At 32.7% G+C, this 27,414-nt stretch overlaps 3 protein-coding genes and 2 long non-coding RNA genes across 12 annotated transcripts; 3 read left to right on the top strand and 2 right to left on the bottom strand.

The window, feature by feature from the left end:
• Window positions 1-72: 72 nt before the first annotated feature.
• LOC108326278 (uncharacterized) lies at window positions 73-6,216 on the top strand. 7 transcript variants are annotated; one of them, XR_008247575.1, is made up of 6 exons: window positions 73-593; window positions 1,386-2,088; window positions 3,374-3,740; window positions 4,964-5,356; window positions 5,725-5,783; window positions 6,027-6,216. XR_008247575.1 is itself a non-coding variant. In XM_052874186.1 (4 exons), exons 1-4 carry the CDS (start codon window positions 326-328, stop codon window positions 5,012-5,014), a joined length of 1,389 nt encoding a protein of 462 aa, XP_052730146.1. In that variant the 5' UTR covers window positions 73-325; the 3' UTR covers window positions 5,015-5,978. The 7 variants fall into 7 exon arrangements, 1 of the variants encoding a protein (XP_052730146.1); XR_008247572.1 differs by having other exon boundaries at window positions 3,371-3,740; XR_008247576.1 differs by lacking the exon at window positions 5,725-5,783.
• Window positions 6,217-7,776: 1,560 nt separating this feature from the next.
• LOC108326093 (probable aspartyl aminopeptidase) lies at window positions 7,777-15,366 on the bottom strand. The gene is made up of 9 exons (XM_017559363.2): window positions 15,045-15,366; window positions 14,832-14,967; window positions 14,478-14,750; window positions 13,607-13,754; window positions 12,194-12,433; window positions 11,442-11,574; window positions 10,039-10,220; window positions 8,802-8,914; window positions 7,777-8,276 (listed from the first exon to the last, which is right to left on the bottom strand). Exons 1-9 carry the CDS (start codon window positions 15,280-15,282, stop codon window positions 8,168-8,170), a joined length of 1,572 nt encoding a protein of 523 aa, XP_017414852.1. The 5' UTR covers window positions 15,283-15,366; the 3' UTR covers window positions 7,777-8,167.
• On the top strand, window positions 10,343-11,463 carry LOC128195887 (uncharacterized). Its single transcript, XR_008247695.1, has 3 exons — window positions 10,343-10,761; window positions 10,844-10,981; window positions 11,064-11,463. It is a non-coding gene; the product is annotated as an uncharacterized LOC128195887 (long non-coding RNA).
• LOC128195886 (uncharacterized) lies at window positions 15,209-16,598 on the top strand. 2 transcript variants are annotated; one of them, XR_008247693.1, is made up of 3 exons: window positions 15,209-15,349; window positions 16,024-16,274; window positions 16,378-16,598. It is a non-coding gene; the product is annotated as an uncharacterized LOC128195886 (long non-coding RNA). The 2 variants fall into 2 exon arrangements; XR_008247694.1 differs by having other exon boundaries at window positions 15,240-15,349; window positions 16,124-16,274.
• On the bottom strand, window positions 15,639-18,961 carry LOC108326094 (lysine histidine transporter-like 6). The gene is made up of 8 exons (XM_017559364.2): window positions 18,655-18,961; window positions 18,416-18,555; window positions 17,764-18,147; window positions 16,593-16,986; window positions 16,407-16,512; window positions 16,190-16,281; window positions 16,008-16,076; window positions 15,639-15,899 (listed from the first exon to the last, which is right to left on the bottom strand). Exons 1-8 carry the CDS (start codon window positions 18,655-18,657, stop codon window positions 15,801-15,803), a joined length of 1,287 nt encoding a protein of 428 aa, XP_017414853.1. The 5' UTR covers window positions 18,658-18,961; the 3' UTR covers window positions 15,639-15,800.
• Between the last annotated feature and the right edge of the window lie 8,453 nt (window positions 18,962-27,414).

The raw sequence follows: 27,414 nt of genomic DNA, 5'->3' as shown, positions 1-27,414 counted from the left end.
TAGAATTTGATTAGATATAAAATTTATTTATATGAATGATGAATGATGATAAATACGTAAAAAATAGCGTAGTATCAGAAGAGAGGGACACGTGGGAGGAAGGAGGGTGTATCCATCTATCGTCGTCGTCAAACTCTAACCCAAACCCTATCTAGCTTCGCTTTTGCCCCTTCTCGTTCACTCTGCCCCAATTCCAAAATTCCCAACCCTAACCCTAAAACCGAATCTTCTGATGAAACTCGACACGCCATACTCCACGGTTTCAGAATCAGGTTCGATTCCCTAACCCCTTAACAAACCCCTTTCATCTCTTCGCAGTTTCTCCATGGAGGGCTCTGCAGAGGATCTCGGAGCCCCCGAGTCATGGGAGGTCGCCGATTTGGACGAGTCCATGAACCGCTTGAACCTCATGCTCTCTTCCAGCAAGGATTCCAACCATCCTCACCAACGTCTCTCCGATGATGACGTTCCGCCGCCGCCACCGCCTCCTCCGCTCCCTTCGTCCAGTGGCGACAAGGTTTCCGATGACGTCGTCAATCAGGTCGATCAGTTCCTTCGCGAAGCCATTCAGAACCCTCGCGAACGACTCTCAAGTAGGTTTACCTTTACAGGCATCAATTAGTTGGGGGAAGGCATTTATAAGCTCTTGTTTCTTTCAACGTTCTCAGAGAAATTTTTACTTTGTTAATATTTCGTGAATTATATTAGACTCCGAAATCCTAGATTTTCTTTTGTTGGGTGTTATAATTGGTATCAGGGAGTTGATTTAGGTTCTGATTACTGTTAAAATTTTTGGGCTGTAATTAGCTACACTGCCAGTATAATTTTACGCTTGTGCGGTGTGGTGAGAGAAACAATTCCGGCATAGTTTCTGCATTTTTAAGTGTAGCCACCATATGAAAGGATTTGGGTTTTTGAAGTGAAAGATTCTTATTTGGAATGTTTTTCTCGTTCTCTACCACCTTCTCATCAGTAGATTTAATTCCTTATTCATCACGTCTATAGTGAATGTTTCATTTGAGAGGAGTCAAATCATATGAAAACTCAACCAAGCTGCTTCCTGACCTTAATTTTGAGTTTGAACTATCTAATTTGTCGATCGCAAGAGAATGTGTTTTATTTGACTGGATTTTTGCAGATGCCTTTTCTTGTGCCTTTCAGATTTAGAGTTTTCAGGGACTTTCTAGATATATTTTCTGGGGAGAGTGATGACCCCACGTTAAAAGAAAAAATGAGGATGCAAAAACATAGTTATTTATAATTAAAATTTTACATGTAAATGTTCTATCGATCTCACGTGATTCATTTGCTTGCTACTTTTCCAATTGTTTTCATAGAATATTATGTTGCGCCCCACTGATTAAGGCTTATAATTTGATATTCAGTCTTGAGGATGGAGCAAGATGTTGAAAACTTTATTCGTGATCCAACTCAACAGCAGCTTGAATTTAAGCAGCTTCCAACATCCTATTTGAGGCTTGCTGCGCATCGGGTGGCTCAGCACTACTCATTACAGTCAATGGTGTTACTAGATAATAGTTTACCAGACGGTTCTGGCTCAAGAATTATTGTTCGCAAAACCTCTGAATGTAGGCTTCCAGTTATCCGCCTTGCTGACATCCCAGTGAAATTATCATCAGAAAACAGTGCTGTCATGAAGGTTGCAATCAAACAGAGGCCACAGAAGGGGACACAGATACTTAGTAATGCAAATTCAAACTCAATGAAGAATAGTAACTCTAAAAGTGTGGAAGAGAGAAAAGAGGAATATAATCGGGCTCGAGCAAGGATATTTAGTTCAAGCAATAATGGTGGAACTGTAGTTGGGAAGCCAGAGTGTGACTCAAGACAGCAGGATAACTCATTGCACGTTTCATTGGGGGTTCCTCGGGTTGAAGACAAATCAGCTTCGGTATCTGATGTCACTTCTGGTAGGGGGATGGTTGAGTCTTCAAGTAATACCAATAGGGCTAGAAGTAGGACAGAGAAGGAAACAGTTGGTAGGTACAGGCAAAATAATAGGGTGGCTATATTTCGGGATCGTGAGGTTGACCGCAAAGATCCTGATTATGACAGGAGCTATGATAGGTATTTGTGCCTTTTACGTTCTTTATCACACTTTTGTTTGCTATGTTTTGTGATCTCGTTTCTTGTTCTTTGTAAAAATATAAATGGTTTGAGTTTGATGGCGTAAATCATTTCACGAAAAGTGATAATAAATTTCTGTACGTTTCTTCATAGTCAGACCACACTTTCATTTCTTATAGTTATGGAGTGTAGACAGAATATCTGATGTCAATTTATCATTTCTTCACAACAAATTAATAATTGATAACCAAGGCATTTGGATTTTGCAATTAGCACACATTAAGATATACTGTCCCATGCATACTAATATTTGATAGCACCTTCTTCGTATTGAAGATTTAGTTTAATGAATCTTTTGTTTGAACGAATATTTGATAATTGGCTTTATTCAACAAAATATTCAGTCTTCCCTGTTTGTTTGCAAATTCTCTTCAAACCCCTAGAAAGATTTGAATGATTGTTATGCGATTATTTTAATACTTAAATATTATAGCAGGAATCTGAAATATTTCTGCAGTTATTTTAGAATAATGTGGTGACTAATGAATATTCCGGGTGGGGGATTTCAGAACAGTTGGGTTAGTTGGATTGTCTGACTAATTTTTAAAGAATGGGTTATAGAAGGTTGTCCCTTCTACAAAAATGGCAAGAAAGTCTTATCTCATCAGGCCAGGTCTGCCATAAATTTAAAAATAGAAAAAAATATAAATCATCCAAACATAGCCCTTAATTATTTCATAAAAAACATCCTATTTCTTGAAGCATCACCAATGGCATTACAAGTTCAAAAATAGATATATGAATTCTATAGTTCATTAACACAATAAGTTCAATTGTCAAAAATAAGTCTCAATTCACCAATAAACCACAAAGCAAATACCAAAGGCCATACTCAACTAACATGAATTAATAATGGGTCACTGATCAGCCCAATTCAACCCCATCTCAAAACTATTTGTATGTGGGTTACACGGGGTGGGTTATAATGGGTCAGTGGGTTGAGTGATTCAACTCAGCCTGCCTTGTTTAACCAATGACTGATATTCATTAAATTATAACAGGCCAATCCAATGGGTCGAATTGAATCCATTTTTCCATTTCTAATTTCAGGACAATATGCTCGAGTCTATCACATATCATAATAATTAACCTTTTTGGAAGGCTGAAGTCCCAAGGAACTTGTCAGTTTCTTTGTTATTTAGCATGTGATTGTATGCAAGATAAACACTGAGTTATATTTAATGTATGAATTAGCCTAATAGTCTACTTATAACTTGTATAGCAGGTACATGCAAAGATTTGATCCTGGTTTTGGGTTCAATGGAGGATCATATGCTATACAGCCAATGTATACGGCAGTATTGAATTACAACACTGAGTTTCCACAACTTGGATCCACTCACAGACCCCAGCTTTCTGCTGAACACCAACCACGACCTCTTCCACAGCATATGCCTGGGCCATGGGCTGCACAATCAACACCTGCTGGAATTGGATATGGACATCCTGAGACCATGATGCCCCCATTTAATCCTAATCAAGTTGGTGCACACTCATCATCAACCATGTATCTGCATTCATCTCAGTATCCCTGTCAGCGCCCTGGAATGCCATTTATCCATCATGAACATGTTCACCAACCCTTTGCACAGGTATAATGACAACCATAACCTCCATATCTATGTGCAGTGTTTTATATGGTCCATAGTTTCCTTGTTAGTTGATTAATGTTTTGCTTCTAATATGTTTTGTTCTAACATGAACGAAAAAAAAACAATTCAAAATTGTTGTATAAAGCTTTAGTTACATAAACGTCCATGTTGTTAAAACCATTAAAGGATTTTGATGGCAGTTATATACAGATGTAGATCAGCATTCTAATAGAATAAATGAGTATCTTTAAAACCATGAGGTAAGTTATCTTTCATAGTCTGCCAATTTGATTGATATACATGTGTGGCCATAATTATACAATTTTTAATGTTCTATAAGATTTAAATAAAAACATTTGATCAGTTGTAGAGAAATAGAGCTCTATTGAAAAATAATACTGTATTTTCTAACTGAAAGCGTAACCTTAAGATGTTGATCTTACATTTCAATTGAGAATTTATTCGACTTAAACATGTAAACAGATTGAACCTTTTAAAATAAAAAGCAAATTTCATATACATATGCAGCACTTCAAAGTAACTATGCAAGTGCAACTTTTGTATATTACACAAAGATATCGATCACTAAATGACACTAGAATGATGAAATTAGCCATGTATCATGTTAGTAATTACAGAACATTCAGTACTAGCATATATAATTTCAATCACAATTGGCATCTTTAAACTTTGGAGGTGAGACCTGTCAAAGGCCTGCCTGTTCATGAAGTCGTGAAATAATAGGTGGTTATTGGCTATGAATGATTTGTTTTTCTTGTGTTTGCTAACAAAACTCAAACTAAGTAAAAAATATGTTCATAAATTTAGTCAAAACCCAACAAGAACTTGTTTGAATGTTCCCCCAAAACCGTGAGGATTTACAATGCAATTTAACTTATGTATTATCTTGCATTACAAAGCAAATTTGTGCTTTACCTTTTCTTGGATTACACTTGAAAATTGTCTGTTTAGTCTTCGTAGTTGGTGTCCTTTTAAGTAGTGTATTTTCAGTACCTCTCTGGCAGTTGTGGCTAGTAGATTTTTCTTATGTGTTGTAAATTCAATTTAATTCCATCTACGCTGCTTATCATAATGCCATGTGATTTTTTACTAATATGATGTATGTTTATGTTACACATCTAGTGTCCGTAGCTTAGAAATCTGTTGTTTTGCTTTGTTTTGGATATTAAAAATTGCACTCTTTCTTTTACTTGATACTGCAGTCTCATCAGCCCCCACCTGATGCAAGTTTTGGATTGGCCCGGCCCCGGTGAGGGGCATGGGCCATGCCTGCACCCAGTCAGCCAGAGGTACAAGATGTAAGATCTTGGGCTACTGAAGCTCCAATTTTCTTTTAGCTGATTGGAGTGCAGGCATATAGGCTGAGTTTGGTTGGAATGGATTTGCATATTTCCGAAAGATCATCCCACCAGCATTGATCTATCCTTCCAATCTCGGCTTTACAGGGATGCTTCCTGCATCTTCCACCAGTCCGTGAATGTGTCTCTTGTAGACAATTGAATTTTTTGAGGAGATTTTAGAGCGTCTACTGTTGATCATGAGGACTTCTTCACAGGAATCGGAGCCAAAAAAGTTTGTTCTTGACTTGGATGAAGGTATGTCTTAGTATATATAAAAATATTTTATCATATCTTTTAAATTCTTAGAGTTTTCTAAGTTTCGTTATTTCCTTGCCGTGCCATGATTTGCTTTTCTAAGTAATTAGCTAAGATTATGTGTAATGCAAGTAAAGGTTTGATTTTATGAACGCATCAATACATTTTAATACATCTCAATTAAACATCAATTAGTGTTTCATTCTTTCATCTTCCATACTCTCTTGTAGTTAACAGTGCACATCAAATTTTACATTAGCTTAGTGCTTGTCAATCAGAGGATGATTGCAAATGGAGCATTTGTTAAAACGACCTTTAAAGGAATTTGTTTAATTTTACATTTTGTGATTTTGTTGTTTTGGCTACAGCTCCTTCAACAAGCTTTAGGGGTTTCAGTTAAAGAGATCAGTACGTCATTTGCCTTGAGGTGCAGCAACTTTTGATGCTGAGATTTAACTGAATTTTCCAAGCTTTAGTCATTAGTCGCTATAATTTACAATATCGTCTGGTGAATTATCCTTGACCTCATGTATAATACATGACTAACTTGTATATTTCACTCAGTTCTAACATTTCTTTTTCTGGATTTCCTTATTATCTTACATATATTATCATTTTTTTAGAGTGATCGCCTATTTTCTTCATTCTTTCCCCTTGACTTTTTTTAAAGGTTAATGTTGCATTCAAGGAGAGAACCGATGCACGGTATTGGTGGAAGTGAGAAAGGTAGTGAATGGTGAACTGGGCGATGTCTCTTACAAATTATTTATTTACAATATAGTTTATGAAAAAAGCCCATTCATTGTTTTGGAGATTAATAGTTAGTACAATTAATGCACCTCTGCCTCTCCGTTGTTCTTCACCATCATCTCTATCACCCTATTCTTCCCTGCACGGGAGGAAAGGGTTTGTTTGAGGGGTAGAATTCCCACCATTCCTTCCATTCATCCAGTGCCAAACCCACCAAAAGAAACATCCAATTTCTCATCATCTTCAAAAGTAAATTAAAATAAAAGATAAAAGCGATGATGGAATGCAGAGTGTGTCCATAATACCCACAACCAGGTGTCAGAATTCCTCCGCGTGGCGGGATTAATACTAGTTTTTCAGAAGTGTCTTTTGGTGGTTTATTCTAATGTTTCACTTTACAGTACGACATGTCGAAGCCCGAACATCTGTGGTCTGAGTTTTGCGCAAAAGAAAGAATTCATGAAACTAAGTTTGTGTTTTATTAAAAAGTAAAAAACGAGAGCATACCAAAAACAAATTTTTAAAATTTATCGTTTTTATTTTACTAATTTCTCATATTTTTCTTCTCATCTTTCAAACAAAGAATAAGTGTTGTGGGTTGATTGCAAATAGTGACTAGTTTGTGAGGTAGCCAATGTTTAATGTTATTTTACCAATATGAAATGACAAACCACCAACTGTGTTTGGTCATGGTTTAATTTGAAAATTAAGTGTGATATCTAAAATTGATTTTAAGTACATATTTTAGAGTCCATTTGTTTGCTATTTGTCATAAAAGAACAATTTATTTTGAATCTGTTATCGTATTATGAAGTTCCAGATATTTGCGATTTTGAAAAGAAAGACATAATTTTTTAATTATTTTAAGTTATATGGAGTAATTTCTCAAAATAGAAATTCTAGACACCATTTACATCACTAACATTTCTACTTTTCTTTTAAGTTTATTTTAAGTTGAAATGAAACAGTTCCAAATTTTCACAAAAAAATTAAATCACTAACATTTTTACTTTCCTTTAAGTTTAAACAAACAAAGCCTTTAGCTTCTAATAACTTTTTACGTATTGGAAATCGGCGAAATATTGTTTTAAGAGATTTTTTCTGCTTTATTTTTTTATAAGTGCCCCCAATAAGTGTTCATGGACCAAAATTGTATCTGATGGGATTCAAAACAAAACAAAAAGGTGAAACTGAAAATACTAGTCTGTTAAGAAAATTTTCAAACTTAAAAATACCACATCAAATAACTTAATTATCCAAGCCAATGTGAGAGTACGTGACTCCTAAAATTGATCTAAGCAAGAAAAGTTAATAAAGGACAGACAATGACATTGTTAGGATTCTCCTATGTTTTATGAACGACTGAATGGGGTATGCATTTAATTGGGCATGAAATAAACCTATTTCAGAATAGTAGCTTCCAAAGTCGGTAAATCTTGGCATGCTCACATGTCAGTAACTCGGGATATCATGATATAATTACTTGAGTTATTAGGTTTAAATTGGAATCTCCATAATCAGTACCAATTTCAACGGATGAACTTCCGAACCAAGCTTGCTGCTAAGTGATTTAAATAATACATTATCTTTTCACTAGTGTGCCCCTTATCATACATTTCAACACAGCAGTTTATAGCTGCATTTCTTTAATGGTAAAGTATAAAACAGTGTAAAACAGCACTGAAGTATTGATTGCAGTTTCTATTCCATCCTAATCCTGGCACGGTGGCACGTGCCGATAATTAGTGTTAAATATGAAAATAGACTTTGAGATTTTATGGTGCTACTCTAACCATGTACTCCGACATTGTAAAAACCACTGACAAGAAAATCCATGCTTTAATTTAACATATTTACAAGTACCCTTTGGGCAATTAAAAAGAATTTCAAAATAAAAACCTGGCATAATGCATCTAAAAGTCTGGTAAGAAAGTTCATCTGCTTGAGTTCAAGGAGGAAAATCAAGTTTTGTGCTAAAGTTTGAAGCAGGTAAGCAAAGCCATCGTAAAATTTAGTGCTTAGCACTTACTCGGGAAACGTTACCATGGTACAAAACACAGCTCAGTTATCCACAGTCAGCATCTTGTCTACGCTTGAAAAGCTTTGATAGAAAGCTTTGAAATGTTTGTAAGCAATGTCGATATCTTCCTTCCCACACATTTCCCTTATACTGCAATCCAAGCAAAAGCAGACTCGACTCAATATTCATGTAGTGGGTCAGAGATGAATGGAACAAAAAAAATAGAACACTGGCTTCTATTTCCCTCCAGCATGACCTTTTGTTTATTTATTTGCAAAAGAAGGATTTCAATAAGAAGGCAAGAATATGACCACGATAACAGCTAATGTGCTCAGGAAGACAAAAAAAAAACGATTATAGAGGCAACATACCGACAACTTGCACTTTATTCTAAAAGAGAAATTAAAGCCTTAAATGTAAATACGGAATACCACAATTTGGTTCCTCTCCCCCTCTGTTTATAAATACTAACAAATCCTATGGTTTGTTGACTTTCATCTTTGCTCATTACATATGCAAGGTGTATTTGAACTGACTACCAGACTTATTCATATAACCTTTTTGGTAGCAAGGCCGACTGGCTAAGCATATGACATGGTGACAGGCTTTGATTGAATATAGGCATTATTTTATTGTCCCTCTAATCGAAGTTTTCATGCAAAAATCATTTGATACCTGTGCATTGAAAGTTGAGCAATTCCACAGTCAACAGTTCGGATGCCAACTCCAGAAGCAAGTATTGGACCTATGGTCGATCCGCACCCCATGTCATTTCTGACAGCAAAGTCCTACAATTTGAGTAAACAAAATTTATTTATATAGGTGCCTCAATTACGTAATGTGACGATCAACAAATCAGAGAAAAGAAGATACAACACTCTCCTAGTTTACACACTAATTTACATTTTCAATTATTCATGCGCTTTACTATCTGTTTTCCTGTAATGATTCAAAAGTTCCTTTTGTATAGATAGAGAGGTTCCTAAAGAAAAGTATACTAACACAGTAGCATTAGTAAGTTATCTCCAATGGTCTGTGATTAACAATATAACTTATAGTATAAAATAATTGCTGTAATGGAAACTGATACGCTAATTCATAAATGGATGGTAATCTCTTGCTAAGCTGTCGTGCACATAGAAAGTATCCACCAGAATGCTAGTCACAAGTGCAGGAGTTGATGTAGACATACAAATTTGTTCGTATTAGGAAGTTCTAGATCTAAAACAAATTAGAAGAGAGAAGTATATACTCTAGAGTCTTCTTATTTGTTGTTTTTATTTCTGTGCATTGTACATGTAGATGAATAAAATTACTTTAATTTCATGTAATTAAAAAGCAATTTTTTTTATTTTTTTTATGTTCTAGTTGTAAAAAATAAAATGATTCGTTTGGTGTTTGATATTGTTTAAAAATATTTGTTTACATTGTAGATATAAATAAATAATTGAGTAAAATCTATAATAAAATATATGTCTGTTTCTTGAATTTGTAATGGATGAACCTTTACGCTAATAATTCTAATCAACAATGAGCAAAGTACAAAGATTGTTAAGACGCAAAGTACTCTGATAATTTCATTGGATACTTGGTCTATAGTTCTTGGCGATGGAGTTAGGTTGTAATGTGAAAAGGTTTAATACAGTAATTCAAATAATTAAGATAACTTAAATCAAATTAATCCAAAGTAGTAACTCAAATAACTAAGGTTCAAGAGAAATTTAACTAACATTGAGAGAACTAATTCAGGAAAAATTACTCAATCGAGGAGAAGTTAATAGATTAACTTATTTTGATGCTCCTATATTTCATATTGTTGACATGTCAATAAAATAATCTGCATTTCAGAGTTCAGACTTTATAAATAGGTGTTTCATGAGTATAAATTAATGCAACCAAAAAGAAGAATAACCTGAGTAGGAAGGTTGTGGATTTTTCCAACTTCTTTAAAAAGAAAAGATGTGATTCCACTGGTAGCATAGCGCTGGTTTGCATTGTGCTTGATTACCAATCCTTTCTGCAGCTCTGGTCGGTGGAGTTCTTCATGCTTATCCATAAAATTTGGATGAACTCCATGGGCCATATCCGCAGACACTATTCAGGATGCAATCCAAAAGATACTTTAGTGATCCCCAATATAAAGCCAATAGATACATAATGAATAATATTACAAATCACATAAAATACAAATGGTACAGCAGTAGTCGCTGTCCTAGAGTAGCAGACTCTTACAGAGATGAGTTCCCAGTCCATACTTAAAAGATACACACAATTGACATAACTAACTCCCTATATATACATAACTAACTCCCTATATAACTACACACATCTCTCTCTCTCTCTCTCTCTCTCTCTCTCTCTCTCTCTCTATATATATATATATATATATATATATATATATATATATAACTGATTAACAGGAACTGTCAGTGGGGCATTAAGATGTCAGATGCCCTCTTCTGATATACACTTTGCAGATGGGTGATTTACTCCTTCGGACAGGATCTAACAATGGATCATTTCTGGCTTATTTGGATCTTGATTCCCATCAGTCCCTTTCAAAATATTACGTTAATCAATGAATCAGAGAACAAGGACATCAAATTTACTATTGCTTATTACTATTTTCCATTGAGTATGATCTTTTACCTAAATAGAAATATTATATTATTACTAGATTTAACATCTAACAAAAAAGGAAATTTTTAATGTTGCAGGACAGGATCTAACAATGGATCATTTCTGGCTTATTTGGATCTTGATTCCCATCAGTCCCTTTCAAAATATTACGTTAATCAATGAATCAGAGAACAAGGACATCAAATTTACTATTGCTTATTACTATTTTCCATTGAGTATGATCTTTTACCTAAATAGAAATATTATATTATTACTAGATTTAACATCTAACAAAAAGGGAAATTTTTAATGTTGCAGGACAAAATCATATGCACATATTCATCAAATCCAGAGAGAAGTCCATGCTTAACCTCTTTCCCTGTTTTTGCTTTCCAAAGTTAGGTTTGTACCCAAAAAATCAAATTAGCATTCTAATAGATCTAGCAACCAAATAAAGTTCCACAACACAGCATTCTTATTTTATATTTCAAATTATGAACTTTCCAGCCAAAGTCCATAATGTGACTTTCCAGATTCTATTGTAATTAGGTATTCTGGTCAATCTATAACACATGACGGACAACTGAAAGTTTGCAAAAGATCCATAACCACAATATTATAATCAAGTTGGTGTTGTCAACCCTTATGTATAATGCCTCAAATTTACTTTGGAATGAAGACAAGTGGATCATATACCAAGAAATGATTGACGAATAGTGCGCTCAAAAGAGCCTTCACCAACATAGTTATTTGCCAAGTCACCAACTATACGCCTCATGGCCTGAAACATGGTGGGTGCTCCAGCTCCTTGAATAGAACCTGAACCCACCTAAATAGAGGCAGTTAGACATATCCGAAAATCAATGGTGAAATGTCATATAACACTTCAGTAAGGTTGATGATATATGAAGCAATGCCATATAAGAAAACAATTCCACCTAATCTTGCACTTTAACAATATTTATTATTAAAAAAAGGGATCCTGGACGTAACAATTTATTGGATGCCTCGCCCCAAGTGGATGGATCGAATTAATAGAATAATTTACTATTTGCATTTATTCTGTAATTGCTTCTCAACATTGTCTCAGGGACAGAGCCCCAAAAGGGTTGAAATAATCTACCTCGTGTCTGGTGTGGAAGGTTAGTTAATTTAGTCCTTGCTTTTGGATTGAAGAGAAGCAGTTATGATCTTTCTGTTTGATACTTTATTCTAATGTTGTATCGATACTTGTAGCTGGGAGTGAAACTCTAAACTATGCCCTACGGGTATTTTTTTTTCTTCAATTAGAGACAATTATTTGGTGCTTTTGGTGAATCGCGGGTATTTTGATCTTAATTTGAGCAATTTTCAACATAATAAGCACGTAACCTATTGTTAGCAAGCAAAAGTGGAACAAAATCTGACATCTATAAGCATTAAGCATACAAATCAAGAAAAATAAATACCTCCTCATTGTCAAATAAAGCCACCATCCGAATTGCATGTTCACTTGCTAAGTTACCCGGAGATTCACATGAGTCAATAAGTGCCCTTAATGCACAATAACTTGAAGCCAGATTATCTAATCTTCCAGAAAATATAAATTCACTGTTTCCACCTCCAAGGCAGCTAGGTTGAGTGTCACAAACATTCAGTTCAATGTTCACTATGTCATCAACATCACAGTTCAATTCATCTGATAGTACCTGAGAATTAATATAAGGGCTACTGTAAAGAATAGTAGTCAAAGGATAGGCAATTCAGTAATTTATAGTTAAAAAACAAATAATTTAAGATCAGAACGGATAAACTACATCACAATTCCATTGGCAGAATAAAAGCATTTCATTTTACCCATATCAATTCTTAAAACAACTACAAATCAATCTAGTTTGACTGAGCAACCGATTCCAAAATCCAAGCTAACTCAGGCATTGAAATAAAAATCAGAGGCATCAAACCATTCCCATGTGAATTCATGTAGCGTCATTAGAAGTTAGGCTGTTGTTATCATTTTTACACAATGTTCCTTGTTGCCTCCTTTTTTCTTATTTACCAGCTACTCTAATTAACCCATTCAATCCTTCTCACATATTTTTGATTTGAGAACTAATATATGAAAGCAATAAGACATTTTGTTTTACAGTACTTAGTCTCAACGGAATAATTACTTTCTCTGACTTAAAATCTTCCCAATGTTCGCACATATTGCCATGCCTTTACATACCAAAATCTAATGATACCAATTGATTGACATATTGCTTTGTAATGGACTAAAGACTGTGTGTACAATTTTCTGTCACTAATAAAGTTCTACTACAATAGAAGAATGGTAATTTTAAAGGTCAAGTATATTTCTTATAATACTTCCTCAGTAAAACACATTTTTAGAAGAAATTGTTGGTCCTTTTCAGAAGGCCTTTTATAATTTGTATATAATTTTAGATTTCTTTTCCTCGTTTAAGCCTATTAAATTTTATGAGTATTTTGTGTTTTATATTAATGAATAGTGAGGAAACAATTTTAAAACTTATTAATAATGAATTTGGTACATTGATAAGATTTTAAAAAAGAATATCATCTAAATTAATTATCTTTATTGTCTGCAGGATTTTATTAGAAGTGTCTCAAACCAGAAAGAATAGTGAACAACAATTGAATTGGCATCGCCACTTGTATTTCTTTTCAAATCAAATCTTATCGACAAGGGTTTGAAATCAATATCCTTTTTCATTGGATATGCAGGGTTTTCTGTCACGTGACCGTTGCAATACATAATATTTAAAAGAAGTGCAGCTAGTTTGAATCGAACATGGCGTCTGTTCAAACTTTTGACAATACTTCACATTCAACTTGAAATAACCAAAGACAATAGTTACCTGCATTAGCAGCGAATGATGATAAGATTTGGATGACAATGCACTATTCTTCTCCTTGGATTCCAAAGAAGTGTCCTCAGATTTTATTGAGAGTAAAGGAAGAAGATGAGTCTCTAGATTTGGTTTAAAACCATCTTGGTTCACTGTTCTAAACAATAAAACAAACAAGAGAGGGTGATAGGATCTGCTGCTAGCTGCATGTTTCTGTTGCAGAACAGTGGCAGATGACAAAAAGTACAGGAAAAAAACAAGGGGCCAAATAGGAAAGGATAACGATACTTTGACAACATTCTTTTGACAACATTTTAACATCATCCACGTGTCATTTTGTGATTGGTCCAAAATTACTCTACAATAACCAGATAAATCCCCCCGAAGTTACCAGTAACAGTGATAGTTATTACACAATAGCCTACAATAATTGAACAACTTCAATTTTATAAAGCACAAGAAAGTTGTTTCAGCCTGGACAAGAATACCAGTACAAAGATAACCATAATCTTCAGTTTTGCACAACCAAACATTAAACTTTATTACCCGAAATATCAAATGAAAGTGATCATGGTCATTTCACTAAAAAAATCATTTTTTAACTCACCATCTAATTCTTTTGTATTTGAATAGACCAAAATAGAAAAACCCATCCGATATTCCCCATTCCATTCCAAGATGTCCACCAAATTGGAATCAATACTATGTGCTGAATGTTTTGGATCCAAGACAGTTCCGAATGAAGACGATAAAAGACTAGAGAACAGTGTTCCCACTACGTAGTCACAGGAAAACAAACAACAGAAAAAACCAACTTAACCGAGCAAAATAATTAACCAACTAGCTTAATAGAAGGCATAAAAGTTACAGTAATATATACCGGTCCAGATGAATGGCGAGTGTGGGAATGCGCAAAATGGGTCTATCGACTTTGACAAGCTTATGCATAAAAGAATTATCTCCATTTCTGAGAATGACCCTCCCAGCAACACTCAAATCCCTATCAAACCAAGTGTACCACAACCCAGCTCCATAAGTCTGAACGTTCACCATCGAATAGTTACACTTGCACGAAGCCGTTTTGGGCTTCAATTTCAGGCAGGGGCTGTCCGTGTGCGCCGCAATCACGTGAAAAGCATCGCCCACATTGTACCTTCGCAAAACGACGCCGTCAAAGAGAACCATAAAGAAGGACTACAGAGCGCAGAGAAAGCGAAGAAAGAAGCGAACTCACTTTTCTCCGACGGCGAAAGCGACCAAACAGGACATGTTGCGCGTGAAGAAGTAGCGTCCTCCGGGCTTGATGTCCCAGTCTTGATTCTCGTTGAGCATGTGGAAACCGGCGGCGAGTAATTGTCGTTTAGCTTCCGCTGCACAGGAATTGAAGGTTAATCGAATCTTGGTTTAGGATAGGGATATTGATTGTTGAGAGTTGTAAGAAGAAGACCTGTGGCGTGGAATTGAGTCCAGGAATGGTTCAGGTAATGGAGGAGGTCGGGGACGATGGAAGTGGAAGCGTGAGGCTTGGAATTGGAATTGATGGAGCAGAAGGCGCGACGCCGTGTGCATTTTGCGGAGAACGGTGGATTTGGGAAGAGGAGAAAGGCTGATGACGGTTTCAGTTTCAGCTTCAGCGACGGAGAACGAGAGTGCAGCAGAATCTGCGGTCCTGTTATCGACGCCATTTTGCTCCTTCCGTTCGCCAAATTCACCACATCAGATTTGATACATTTGATTTTGAAGCTCCCTATTGTATGAATATCCTCACTCTTTCACCCACTTCTTAATACATTTTATATTGTGAATTTCTTCAATTTTTTTTTTTAAATTACAACACTTTTATATGTAAATTAAAAGTTAATAATTTTAATAAACATTACTAATTATTTGAACGTTTTAATCCGAGTCTTGTATTTCACATATAAAACTCTTAATAAAAATTTCGTTTTGGAGTTATTAGAGTTATTTATAATTACAGGAGTTTATTAGAAATATTACAAACTACAGCAGTAACCAAGTTATTTAATAACCTCAGACAAAATAAACTTTCAGAGATTGTTTTTCCACTACAAGAAAAGACAAGATGGTGGGAAAAGGCTACAACCCATAGCTGATAAAAGTAAGAAAGACCTAATTAATTAGATAATCTAATCCAGTTTGATTTACTGGATTATATTTGCCATATTATTATTATTGCAAAAATTTAGGTATAGAAACTATAACTAGAGGCATCAACAGCGATATTCCTCAAGCCACCAATAGTTGATGCCAACATAATGCACACTCCTATGTATATTGCAGCCTGAAAGACACATAAACTGAGGGTCAATGCATGCAGGAAACATCTCTTAGATCCTCTGAATTTAGTATTCTATTTTAGAATGTTTCCTTCAGAATTGCTAATCATTACCCAATTGATGAACCAGTTGATGCTGAATCTTCTTGGCTTCTTGATTATCAGCCACATTATACTAGGAAGCTGAAAAGTTAACTTGCCGGATCATTGTTTTTCTACTTTTAATACAGTTCTTGAAGATTTCACAATTTAACATGAACATGGCATGAGGAAGTTAAGAAAGCAAAGAGCCTTACAAAATATGAAGTGGGAGCAAAACCAAATCCACCAAAGAACCCAAGAAGATCGCCAAAGAAAGGAAAAGTGACCCCAATGAATAACGTAAAAGCTGAAACATTTTTAAATTTCTTGTCACATTAAGACTTTTCATGGTAACAATCCCCTTGCTCTGTACTTAACAAATAAACAATTTTCTTTTGTGCAGTTTTAGCATGGATAAGTTTTCAATCTCACCAACATAAGCAGATCGAGAAACGAGTCTGAGTGCTAATCCTGAAGGGAAGTTCAATCTTCTGGTCATCAATCTCTCAATCAAGTCAAAAACAGGCATAGCATAGACCTACATTGATATTCTCCACAACAATTATTTAAGCAACATAAATAACTTGGAGTAGAAGCTCTTGGTTTTTGCATTCTGACCTGGTAGCTACCGACAACATGGACAAAGACCATCAAGTTAGCAGAGGCAATAAGCCATGCAGGCCTTTCTAGTGCCATAAGCACATTATCCTCAACAACTTGCCCAAATGCCCAGTATCCTATGAGTGCAACTGGGAAATAGCATATTGCATTAATAAAATAGGCACCGAGAGCACCGTGCCACATTGGTATCTTTGATGGTTTCTCAGGGGTCGATGGAATTGTAGCCTGAATCTCAAGGGCCACTGCATGGCCAGCAAATGCAAATGAGATTTGACCCAGCGCATTGAAGACCCGGAACACGAACTCAGTGTTGCTGCTTCTCTTGTAAGCATAGCTAACATTCTCAATCCGACCTCTAGTCAAGCAAGCCAACCAAGCTATCGTTGAATAGCTTCAACCAGAAACCTCATGAAAGTAAGTTATAGTGTTATTCAAATAATAATAATAAGGACAAAACGTAGATTCAGTTGCTTCTTAAGTGTTCTGGTCTTGCTTTTTTTTCAATAAAAATTAGAGTTTACTTTGGTGATCCATGTAATAAAAGTTTTCATTAAATGTCAATATAGATTATTGAAGTAAAACTCAAATTCTAATTGGAGGAAAACCATATAAAAACACACCGAGGTAAACTATATTTAAGTTTCGTTCTAATAGCAATCACTACTTGTAATCTGCAACTTGCTTTACTTTTACTTTCATCCTATCACGTGTTAATATGACATGGAAACTACACCACAACGTATCAACGAAAAGAACACATGGTTGGTGACTCTCATTCCTATCAAAGTAGTATAATTTGATACTGTGAGAAGAGTATCGCCTTCTAAAATTTACTTTGTAACATAAAAACAAGGATCAAGAGTTTGCAAAACTATGATATTATCTATCAAAAGCTCAGCTCACCAACTACTACCTTGAGTTTAAAGGCCACATACCTCTGCTTCTGTTTGGTTTCACTACAGAATCAAACACTTCGCATCTTTCATTTAACTATCTTTTTCAATCAATTTCTTAGTTTCAGAGATAGATCATTATCCTTATCTCATGTTTGTGTGTTTTATCTCTTCCTTGGGTCCTTGTATGGCAAGCTAGCACTTGGGATCGATAAATTATCAAGTTCAAAGGCTAGTTTATAATGAAATAATAGATATATGGGATCATGAACCACCTTAATGACATTAGTGCTGCAGCTAAAGAAACCCCAGCAACAGAATTGAAATTGGGAAGCTGAGAAAGAAAGAAATGGATGGACCCAAAGACCAGAATCCAGTAAGACTGTTTGAGTTGTGTGCAATCGATGCATGCTATCTCCATGAACTTCTTTAGGCACTTCCCCCCAGTAACCATGTAGACAATATCACACCCAACCTGGACTATTAGCTGCTGGGGGAGCACAATCCATGGCCCAAGTTTTGGTCCAAAAGCATGTCTACCAAGATCAAGGTAGCGATCAAAACGAGTTCCAGGAACACACTCATGCAACTGTATCATTTGCCACATTGTGTTTAAGGTCAGGCACCATGATAACAACAACATCAAGATCCCTGGGCCCCTGTACAGAAGAGAAGAGATAATAAACATTCAGCTACAACCCATGTTTAACAACTTACGCTGCATCTTACGTTTTTAGGCCTTGTTTGAATGAACTTCTCGTATAAGCGAAGAGCAATCTATGTGATTAACTTTCATAGAAACTGTGTTCTAAACTTCCCCGTAAGTCAGTTTTAGTTTACAAAGAAGTTCAGTCTACTTTATCTTTTTATTTTCTTTCCTTGATTAGTGTTCAAGAGAAACTTGTTCAAACATGTATTTCAGTTTACCATCCAAGATATGCCATGGCATTGGGCAGGCTGAGAACACCAGCACCTATCATGGCTGTCACAGTGTGGAAAGTTGAGTACCACCATTTGGCCCGGCGAGAGGGTCCATTGTCCATCCATTTTTGCTCTGATTGAACTTCCTGCAATAGTAGAAGACACAAAAGAATTAAGAGAACTAATGCAAGTCAAGAGATTACATATACACACTGTAACGTATTAGAAGGTAGAGAAGAAGCTACCATATTAGCTAAATCAAAAAGAGTGGAGAAAGAGACCCCCTTAGGATTTTGAAGTTAAAGTGATGCGTGGGCTATATATATATGTGTGTGGTGGTTGATGTGTAGCAAATACAGGTTCAGATAATGATAAAAACATAACAAATACGTATTTTTGGTGGTTGCAACACTTTGAGTTGTGAGATTAAAACAAGAGAAGGTGGAAGAATTCAAAGGACGTGTATGATATAGCATAGTAAGTCGTACTAGATAGTGGCTATATGAGGTAAACCCACTACACCCCAAAGGAAGACTTTGTGAGGAAATATTTTATAATGACAATGTGATTGTGGTTATATTTAATCTAACTCTTCCTCAAATTCTGGCCAGTTACAATGTAGGAACTTTAGAGTATAGAGTAATGTTTTTGTTTGTGGTCTTGTCAGTGAAAAGATAATTCGGAATAAAATTTATGATGGAACATCACTTCATTTGATCATTTTATGGTGGTGTTAAGGGCACCATGGAAGGTTCCCACTTTTTAAAGCGGGTTAGTTTGATATACCGGCCAAGAATCAGAATTCAGAACATCACATATTTTAATATAACGGGAAATCTTCAAAATCAATGCTGAAGCTAATCACAACTTTGAAATCTTTGTTTGATATATAGGGAATAATGAGAACGTTTTGACGGCGAGGGAAAGACATGTAACCTTTAATCATTACGCTTGGTAACATGGCCTTTCTTTTTTATGTTTGTTTTGTCCTTGTATGTCACCCACTAAATTCTTTGTTATTCCTTGAATTTTATAGCATAAACAAAGACGTCTTTGTTTGGTCAGAGTGTGATTGTTTGGACAGATGGAAAAAACAACTGAAAAAAAGGTTACGATTCAAATCTCTTTCAAAATTCCAATTATCATATTTTCATCTATAAATATGGTTAAAAATAGCATAGAAAATAAAATGAAAAATAGATCTTTAGCTAATGCTTAATTATTTATACTATTGTAGAAAACCATTACGATTCAAAATAACATCGGAATAAATAAGCAATATTATGATTCAGTTTTCTGGATTTGATGATCTGATCCAATACAAATCGAAGTGTACGGAAAGCAAAGATGCTATGTAAAATGAATTTAACTATTGTGACTAAAAGATAATGTAATTAACTATTTGAGCAGCCCACGATGAAGTTAAACCATGTCATAATTATTTACTCCTCAACTACAAAGTCTCTAATTAATTAAGAGATTGTTAAAAAGTGGATAAACATACAACTTTTTTTTTGTGTATTTTAAATACACTGATTTTAATATTTTAAAATATATTAAAAAGATTTAATATATATCAAAACCAATATATTTTAAGAATAGACAATATTAAATTTTCAGTAGAAAATTTCAACTCTATAAAAAATAATTTGTAATTTATAAGACGTGTTTTCCATAAAGTCGAGAAAATGCTTTCTTTATAAAATAAAATTAATTTAAACAGTAGAAATTTTCTCTTGTAAGTTTTATAATTGCTTTACAAACTAATCATTTTAATATACGAAAAACGTAATTTTTTCCCTATGTTTTTTTCTCTTTTAAAATTTGTTCCGATTAACTCTTGCATAATTTGACTAAATCATTAAGTCATTCTAACATAATGGTGTGGTCATATTATTTAATTTATTTGTTGGGTTTAATAATTATATTGAAGGTGTAATAAAGTATGGAATAATTGTCTCGGTTGAAACAGAATATGACATTGAAAATAGCCACTAAATTGGCACCCCAATGGCTAGTAGAAAGCATAATCATGATTCTTGGCTTTGCTGGAATGTTTACTTTAAGGACTTATCTCCAAAAGGAGTGATTCTGCAATAACTCAAATTAGTGAGAGGTAGCTTTGGTAATGATGCTTCTATTAATAATTGTTTTGATTAACATTTGGTTTAATCTGCCACACCATTTCAACTTTTTAGAGACTAAGATTGCCTTTGCCTCACTTCTCTAAATTCATGTTTATATAACTTTTAAAGAATAATAAAAAATAATTATTTATTTGCAACAAACTCATATAGTAATAAACTTATTTAGTAATTTTGTTTCATTTTTCATTTGTTTTGATTTTCATATTATTTATTCATTTGAGTCTAATTTTTAGATAAAAGTGATAATGTTGTTTTGACATCTTTTTGTCAAATTTACATTAATATCGTTCAAAAAGTGATAATGTTGTTTTATTAAAATAATATTTATATTTAAGTTTCTGAATCAATGTATTTTATATATGTTTTTTTTCCTCAATCGAATATTTATATCTTTTAAATAGAAACATGTTGTGTTTTTTATGAAATGAGAAATTTAAAATATTTTCTCTTTCTACTCCCTTTTTCTTCAGCAACATAATCCTATTGTTTTTTTCATATTCAATATCATCTACTTCAAATATAAGATCACATATAAAATTATATATAAAAGATTTTCATTTTTGTTTGTTTTCTTGGAGATGAACATTTAAACTCAATTATGACTTTTGAGTTTATTCCGAAAAATAGTTGAAAATGGATTAACAAAAAAAGATGTTACACTGTTTCAATGTCAAAAATATATAAACTTATTTGAGTCAAAAGAAAAATTTATTAATCAAATTATTAATTAAACTTTTTATTGGACTGGTACGTAATCACTTTATAAATTATATTAATGTTAATTTTAAAAAAATCATATTAACTTTATTTAAAAAATTGAATTCAATTTAGTAAAAAAATTATATGAACTAAAATGAATAAAAGACTTAAATACATTAATCAAATTAGTAATTAAGTTTAATACATTATTATAAAGATAAATTATTTATTTTGTAAACCCTACCATATAATGTATTTTATTTTATTTTTGCAAAAAATGGCCCAAATTTTAAGTGGTTTACATAAAAACTAATCTTAATATTAAAGTTGTTAGGCTGATCATAACTTCTAATTGATTTTATTAATATTTAAAAGAATGTGTAACTCTCCATCTAATGTGTCTTTCTCCCCAAATGAACTAGCTTGGTTCTTGTCTCATTTCAGTTGAAATGTATTGGTAAGTGAAATAAGTGAGCTTGAAGGAATACTTAACTACTGGATAATTCATCAAGGATTCAATTTAGTTACTAGTTACACCCCTCCTTGCCACAAAACGCCCACAAACAAAGAAAAATAGGCCCATAATGATAATGGGTCATCCAAAAGCTAGAACAATTTTTTTTACCACTCTTATCTTCTTCTTTTTCTTGAAATTTTATAAATGTCAAAAAGTTCAAATTTTCGAATCATATAATTTTAAATTTTTTTTCGAATTATGTAATTTAAAATATATTTTCAAATCTAAGAACATATTTTAGGTGTAATCTAGAAATATATTTCAATTATATATTTTAAATATATTTTAAAATTACACAATCTAAAAATGTATTTTGAATTTTATAATATTGTGCAATATAAATATTTAAAATGTACTTTTACAGCTAAGAAAACATTTTTGAAATATGTAATTTTGAATATATCTATGGATTGCATAATAATTTTTTTTTCAAACTCCATAGTTAAAATTCTAAATCATGAACGATTTTTCCACCTCTCTATAGAGGTACATAAAGAAAATCATGGGGGTGTGAAAAGATATAGTTGAAAATTTCATATACTTACTGGACCAAAGGGAAGCCCTGTCAACAGCGTTTACTTTTTGAGTCCTCACAAGTTCTTTGCGCACCTCCGCCAAATTTTTTAAAAGGATTATTTTACCGTTTATAGAAGTAATTTTCAGATTATATGTCCTGAAAAAATTTTGGAACAAAATTTCCGAAATACATGAAATATATTCTGAAAAAAGAAATTAAAGGAACAAATTTTTTGAAACACATAAAATGTTTTTCTTGGAATTTTTTTTTAGAACAACTCACATGAAATACATTCCGGAACATATAAAATGTTTTTGAAATTTTTGGAACAATATTTTTTCTTGTGTTTCTCTCTTCTTTTTCATTTGTAACGTTTTTTCTCTGCAGGAGCAACAGTCATGGAAGCGGCAACTAAACAGTGACAGAGGGCAACAGTATGGTGCAGTGGTGAAAGGTAGCTTATATTTTTCTATTAGAATGAGAATGCAGTTGATAATTTTGGAGGTGCAGGAAGCAATAGCCCTAGCCCTCACTTGTCTCAGAAAAGAATTCCTGCACCCTCACTCGTCTAATTTAAGTATTTATTATTATCACTATTTATATAGTTTTTATTTTTGCATGATATAAATATTTATTGCAATAATTTAGAAATTAATTTGATTGAATCAACATTTTATTCATCTAATGACAAATGCTAGCCAAGAAAAACACTGATTTAAGAAATAAAAATAATAATAATTGAGACGTTAACACATTTACTATATAGCCTTGATTACTTTATATCATGTTTAATAATTAAAAAATAAATAAATTTAATATATTGCAACAACTTTAATATAAAAAGAACTACTTTCTTATATTTTCCTAAGAAAATGTATAGTTGATTAGTTTACAAGTTGAACACTTTCATGTCATGAGTGAATTTTCGTTTTTTTTTTATTTTAAATATTTGGTGTGTCAAAATCTATAGGATCTTGTATAAAGGTGGTAGCTCTCAACCACCTGATAATTTGGTTGGTGTGAGCATGCAGAGATGTGAAGATTTAAGATTTGGTGCATTTGAAGTTGGTGTTAAAAGGGGGACTGAACTCAATCTTGCCTTTGAAATTAATCAAACAAAATCTTTTACTTTATTTCCTTTGTCAAAATTTCTACGTTGCTATTCATACTATGCAATTTACCTTATTTACCTCCCAAATCTGCGTCAACCACGACAGTGAAACTTCAACTTATTTTACAACAACTCAATGATCACCGATGCCTTCATCTTTGAAAGCACATGGCACACGCTACAACAATAATAATCATGTGATCACAACACTACCAGATTCATGATAGAAAAGATACTTAATCTCATGCCTTTTATAGGACAAAACATTATTAACGAGGAGTATGTGGGGTTTAATCAACCTTTACCGACTAATTATTAGTTCTGCAAAAAGGAAATCACCCCATTCTCTTCTATTCACCTTTTCTGTCTCAGTTTGACAAAGTACACCTTTTCTTAAAATCACTTGCTTATATGCAACCATTTCTCTTTCTGTCCCTCCTTTACTTTCTCCTTCCTTTTACACTACAAACTGTGTCTTCATTTTATATAACATTTTTTTTTTTAAAAAAAGGAGATAACACTAAATTTATTTTAAAGAAGAATGCATGGACAGTAGAAGATTTCACGTTAACCATAGATAAAACATTTTTTTATTATATAAACAAAATTAAGTTTTATTTTGGTAATTCAAAATTAAGTTAGATTTTAAATTCATCTTTTAACGTGATATCAAATTTATAAGTTTGATTCTATTATAATGATATGTTTTTTATTTGTTATCGTATCAACCACTAACGATTGTTATTAGATCAATAATTAGAATTTAGTCTCATATTAAAAAAAAGAAAATCTCACATCGATTAAGATAAAACAATGTTATATATATAAATAAATTCAAAACTCGTTTTATAAATTTATTTTATAAAATTGAATTAGATTTAAAGTTTATTTCTTAATAATAAATATTTTTTTAAATTATATGCGTATTATTATTATTGAGAAATATAAGTATATTAATTAAATCATGAATTAGAAAGATGATACTCAAAGACTTCCATAAAGAATGTATGGAGAGTGAACATCTTTTGTTTATGCATGTATTATAACTTATAAATATAAGTATATTAAATAAATAAAGATATATTAAATGAATTATGAATTAGAAAAATAATAAATATACATTTTCACCGAAAACACATATATTCTACACTTTGACGTTGTTTAAACTATTGTAATGTTTTGATAAAATTAGTATAATTGTTAATTAACTTCATATATGAATCTATATATCAATTATGACACATCCAAATATTACACAAGTATCAAAGGCTATTCAAAACTCTCATAATCACCACCAACCTTGTGATAATATTAAAAATAAATTCTTACTTAATTATAATAGAAACACATGACATTTTAGGTTATTTTAAGATCATAACACTTTGGTAGTGAAATGTTTTGATTAAATTAGTACAATTATGAGTTAAAATCTATATAAGTGGTGTTAAGTTGGTATAAACAGTTTTAGTGATGTGCATCTATCAGCACTCGATGAATTAATATCAGATGCAAATGAAATTTACCTTTCAATGAATCATGAAAAGGAAAAATGCTAAAATGTGCGTAATTAAGAAACGCAAGTTCAACTTAAGGAACAGATTAAAGTGAGTTGTCGTGAAATTGACGCTAGGCATTCGAACTTAAGAAACCGAACAAAGGTTTTGTTTGCATTTGTTTATTTAATGATAAGGTTGGAGGAATATTCGTTGTGATAATTACGAAGGGAAAGGTTAATTAATATTTAGAAAGAATCCATGAAAGAGTATATGTTGTTTTTGGTATTTTGGAAAGAGCATTAGGGTCACTTGGCCTTAGATACACTGAAGGGACAGATTTAGCCTGTCTCTTTTCCAACTCTACTCTTGCCTAAAACAGAAAATCTCCTATGCTCCAACTCATACAATCAACAATATTCATAAAATTATAATATATAGCATCCTCTTATCAAACATATTAATATTTTTTTAGTCAAACTACACGTACTTCAACCATTCACGTCTTCACCCAATTTAAATCATTCAGATCTCCCATATAATCTCAACCTATATCTACACCAAATGGCTGTCACTTTTTTCAATTTCTGTAAGATTTTTTCTGCGGATTTTTATGAAATTTCATAAGAAATGAGTTTTATGTAGATTTTATAAAATCTCAGGAAATATTAACAAAAAATATATGAAATAAAAATTGTTATATTAGGTTAGGAAGAAAAGAATATGGTTTGATTTGTGAGGCTGACCTAAAAGAAGATAATATAATTAAAAGGGAGAATATACCATGACATTGAATGAATGGATATTGATAATAATTTAAAATAATATTCCTCTCTTTGTCCTCGAATATTCGTGATGGGGACCATTAATAGGTGACTTTGACGACAATCCTCATGTATACATGTTTCTTTTCTCCCTTCAACTTCTAAATCAAACCATGTTTGCGTTTAAGCAATAAACTATACAAAGAAGGCTCCAATTGCAGCTTCTGTTGTCGATTTAATTTTTGTTTGTTTATGAGACTAGCTTCGTAATTAATATATAATTTAATTGACTCGTGTTGGTGTATCAATATTTAATTCTCACACTTTATGCAAATAATAACAACATTAAATTACTCAATACAGAGAGTATAGATTACTTTAAAGTCTTATAGTTCTCAAAAGTCATTGAATTCGTACTCTTTTGGATACTAATCAAGTTATGTTTAGGATTTATGTCAATCATTTCGTGAACATTTATGTATTACAGATTTTACTTCAATATTATTTTCGTCGTGTTGTAAAATTTAACGTTCTTTTAATTTATAAATTTGCAAATTGCCTGTTTTGTTTTTATCGTTTGCAAAATTTGACCATTTTGTAGATTATTGAAACAATTAATCCCGTATGTACCTAAACTTGTATTTGGTATTGGTATCTACATGTAATACGTAGGTCTAACATATTGTTATACGCAGAGTTTTGGAATTGAATAAATAATAAAATGCTTTAAGAGATGAAATTTGCTAATCATATCACACTAAATTAATTGAAAAATATTATGTATGTGTAAATATAATTATGATCCGTTTGACGTGTAAGAAATTACATATAAAAATGTAATTTGTATAATAATTTTAAATAAAACTATTTTTAAGTTTAATAAATATTTTTTTTTAAGACCGTCACATTTGAACTAGAGCTGTCAAAACGGATAATCCGAATCGATCCGGACCAGCTCACCACGGGTTGGTCACTTAGTGAGTCAACCCAACCTGACTCACTTATTAGCGAGTTGAAAAAATTTCTGGTCCGCTCCATCACAGGTTGGGGAATTAAATGGGTTGGCTCACTGACTCATTTAATAATAAAAAGTTTTTCTTAAAATAAAAAAAGTTACATTTTTTTTAATTCAAATTTAAATAAATTTCACACTAAAATAATGGTAAACTACATAGACAATTCAAAAAAAAAAAGTATTATACAATCCAAGCGTAATAAAAAAAACATGTACAAAAGACTAACAATTAAGTTTTTAATATTAATAATTTTTGTATTACTTGTCCTTATAATATAAGAGTCTTAAATAGATCAATTTATAATATTTTTCTCTCTTGAAACATCTTCTTTATCACCATCTACCATATAATAAAAAAAATGTTAACTAATAATATTAAAACACAAAATAATAAATAATTTAATTAAATTAGGTGGGTTGGTGAGCCAACTTAGGTTCAACCCGGATGAACCGGGTTGAAAACTAACCTACATAAAAAAATTACATTTTTTTCAAACCCAATTCTGCTCAAACCCATGATAAAACAGGTTGACTCACAGATCACAACCTATTTTTACAGCACTAGTTTGAACCACAATATCACATATTTAATATGCACCTTTCTTATAATGGAATTCCATTACTCAGAATATAACGAGATAACGTGACACTGAAATTAGTAGTACTTTAAATAATGCCTCCATTACATATAACATCTAGCCACATTTTTTTATCATTCACTCCTTTGGAGCTGCAAAAGCTA

Source organism: Vigna angularis, chromosome 3 (assembly GCF_016808095.1).
Source record: "Vigna angularis cultivar LongXiaoDou No.4 chromosome 3, ASM1680809v1, whole genome shotgun sequence".
NCBI classification, from domain to species: domain Eukaryota; kingdom Viridiplantae; phylum Streptophyta; class Magnoliopsida; order Fabales; family Fabaceae; genus Vigna; species Vigna angularis.
Note: the sequence above shows the minus strand (reverse complement) of the source record. Positions and strands in the feature narration are given on the sequence as shown.

Bases quoted from the DNA above. Each gene is read 5' to 3' on its own strand.
- LOC108326278 (XM_052874186.1), top strand. From the start codon at position 326: ATGGAGGGCTCTGCAGAGGATCTCGGAGCCCCCGAGTCATGGGAGGTC. The intron at 594-1,385 runs GTAGGTTTACCT...TTTGATATTCAG, and splicing joins CCCTCGCGAACGACTCTCAA to TCTTGAGGATGGAGCAAGAT. The intron at 2,089-3,373 runs GTATTTGTGCCT...CTTGTATAGCAG, and splicing joins TATGACAGGAGCTATGATAG to GTACATGCAAAGATTTGATC.
- LOC108326093 (XM_017559363.2), bottom strand. From the start codon at position 15,282: ATGGCGTCGATAACAGGACCGCAGATTCTGCTGCACTCTCGTTCTCCG. The intron at 14,751-14,831 runs GTGAGTTCGCTT...CGTTTTGCGAAG, and splicing joins GCTTTCGCCGTCGGAGAAAA to GTACAATGTGGGCGATGCTT. The intron at 13,755-14,477 runs GTATATATTACT...TTTATTGTTTAG, and splicing joins CTCGCCATTCATCTGGACCG to AACAGTGAACCAAGATGGTT.
- LOC108326094 (XM_017559364.2), bottom strand. The intron at 18,148-18,415 runs GTAAACTGAAAT...TCTTCTGTACAG, and splicing joins GCCATGGCATATCTTGGATG to GGGCCCAGGGATCTTGATGT. The intron at 16,077-16,189 runs GTAAGGCTCTTT...TTAACTTTTCAG, and splicing joins TTGCTCCCACTTCATATTTT to CTTCCTAGTATAATGTGGCT.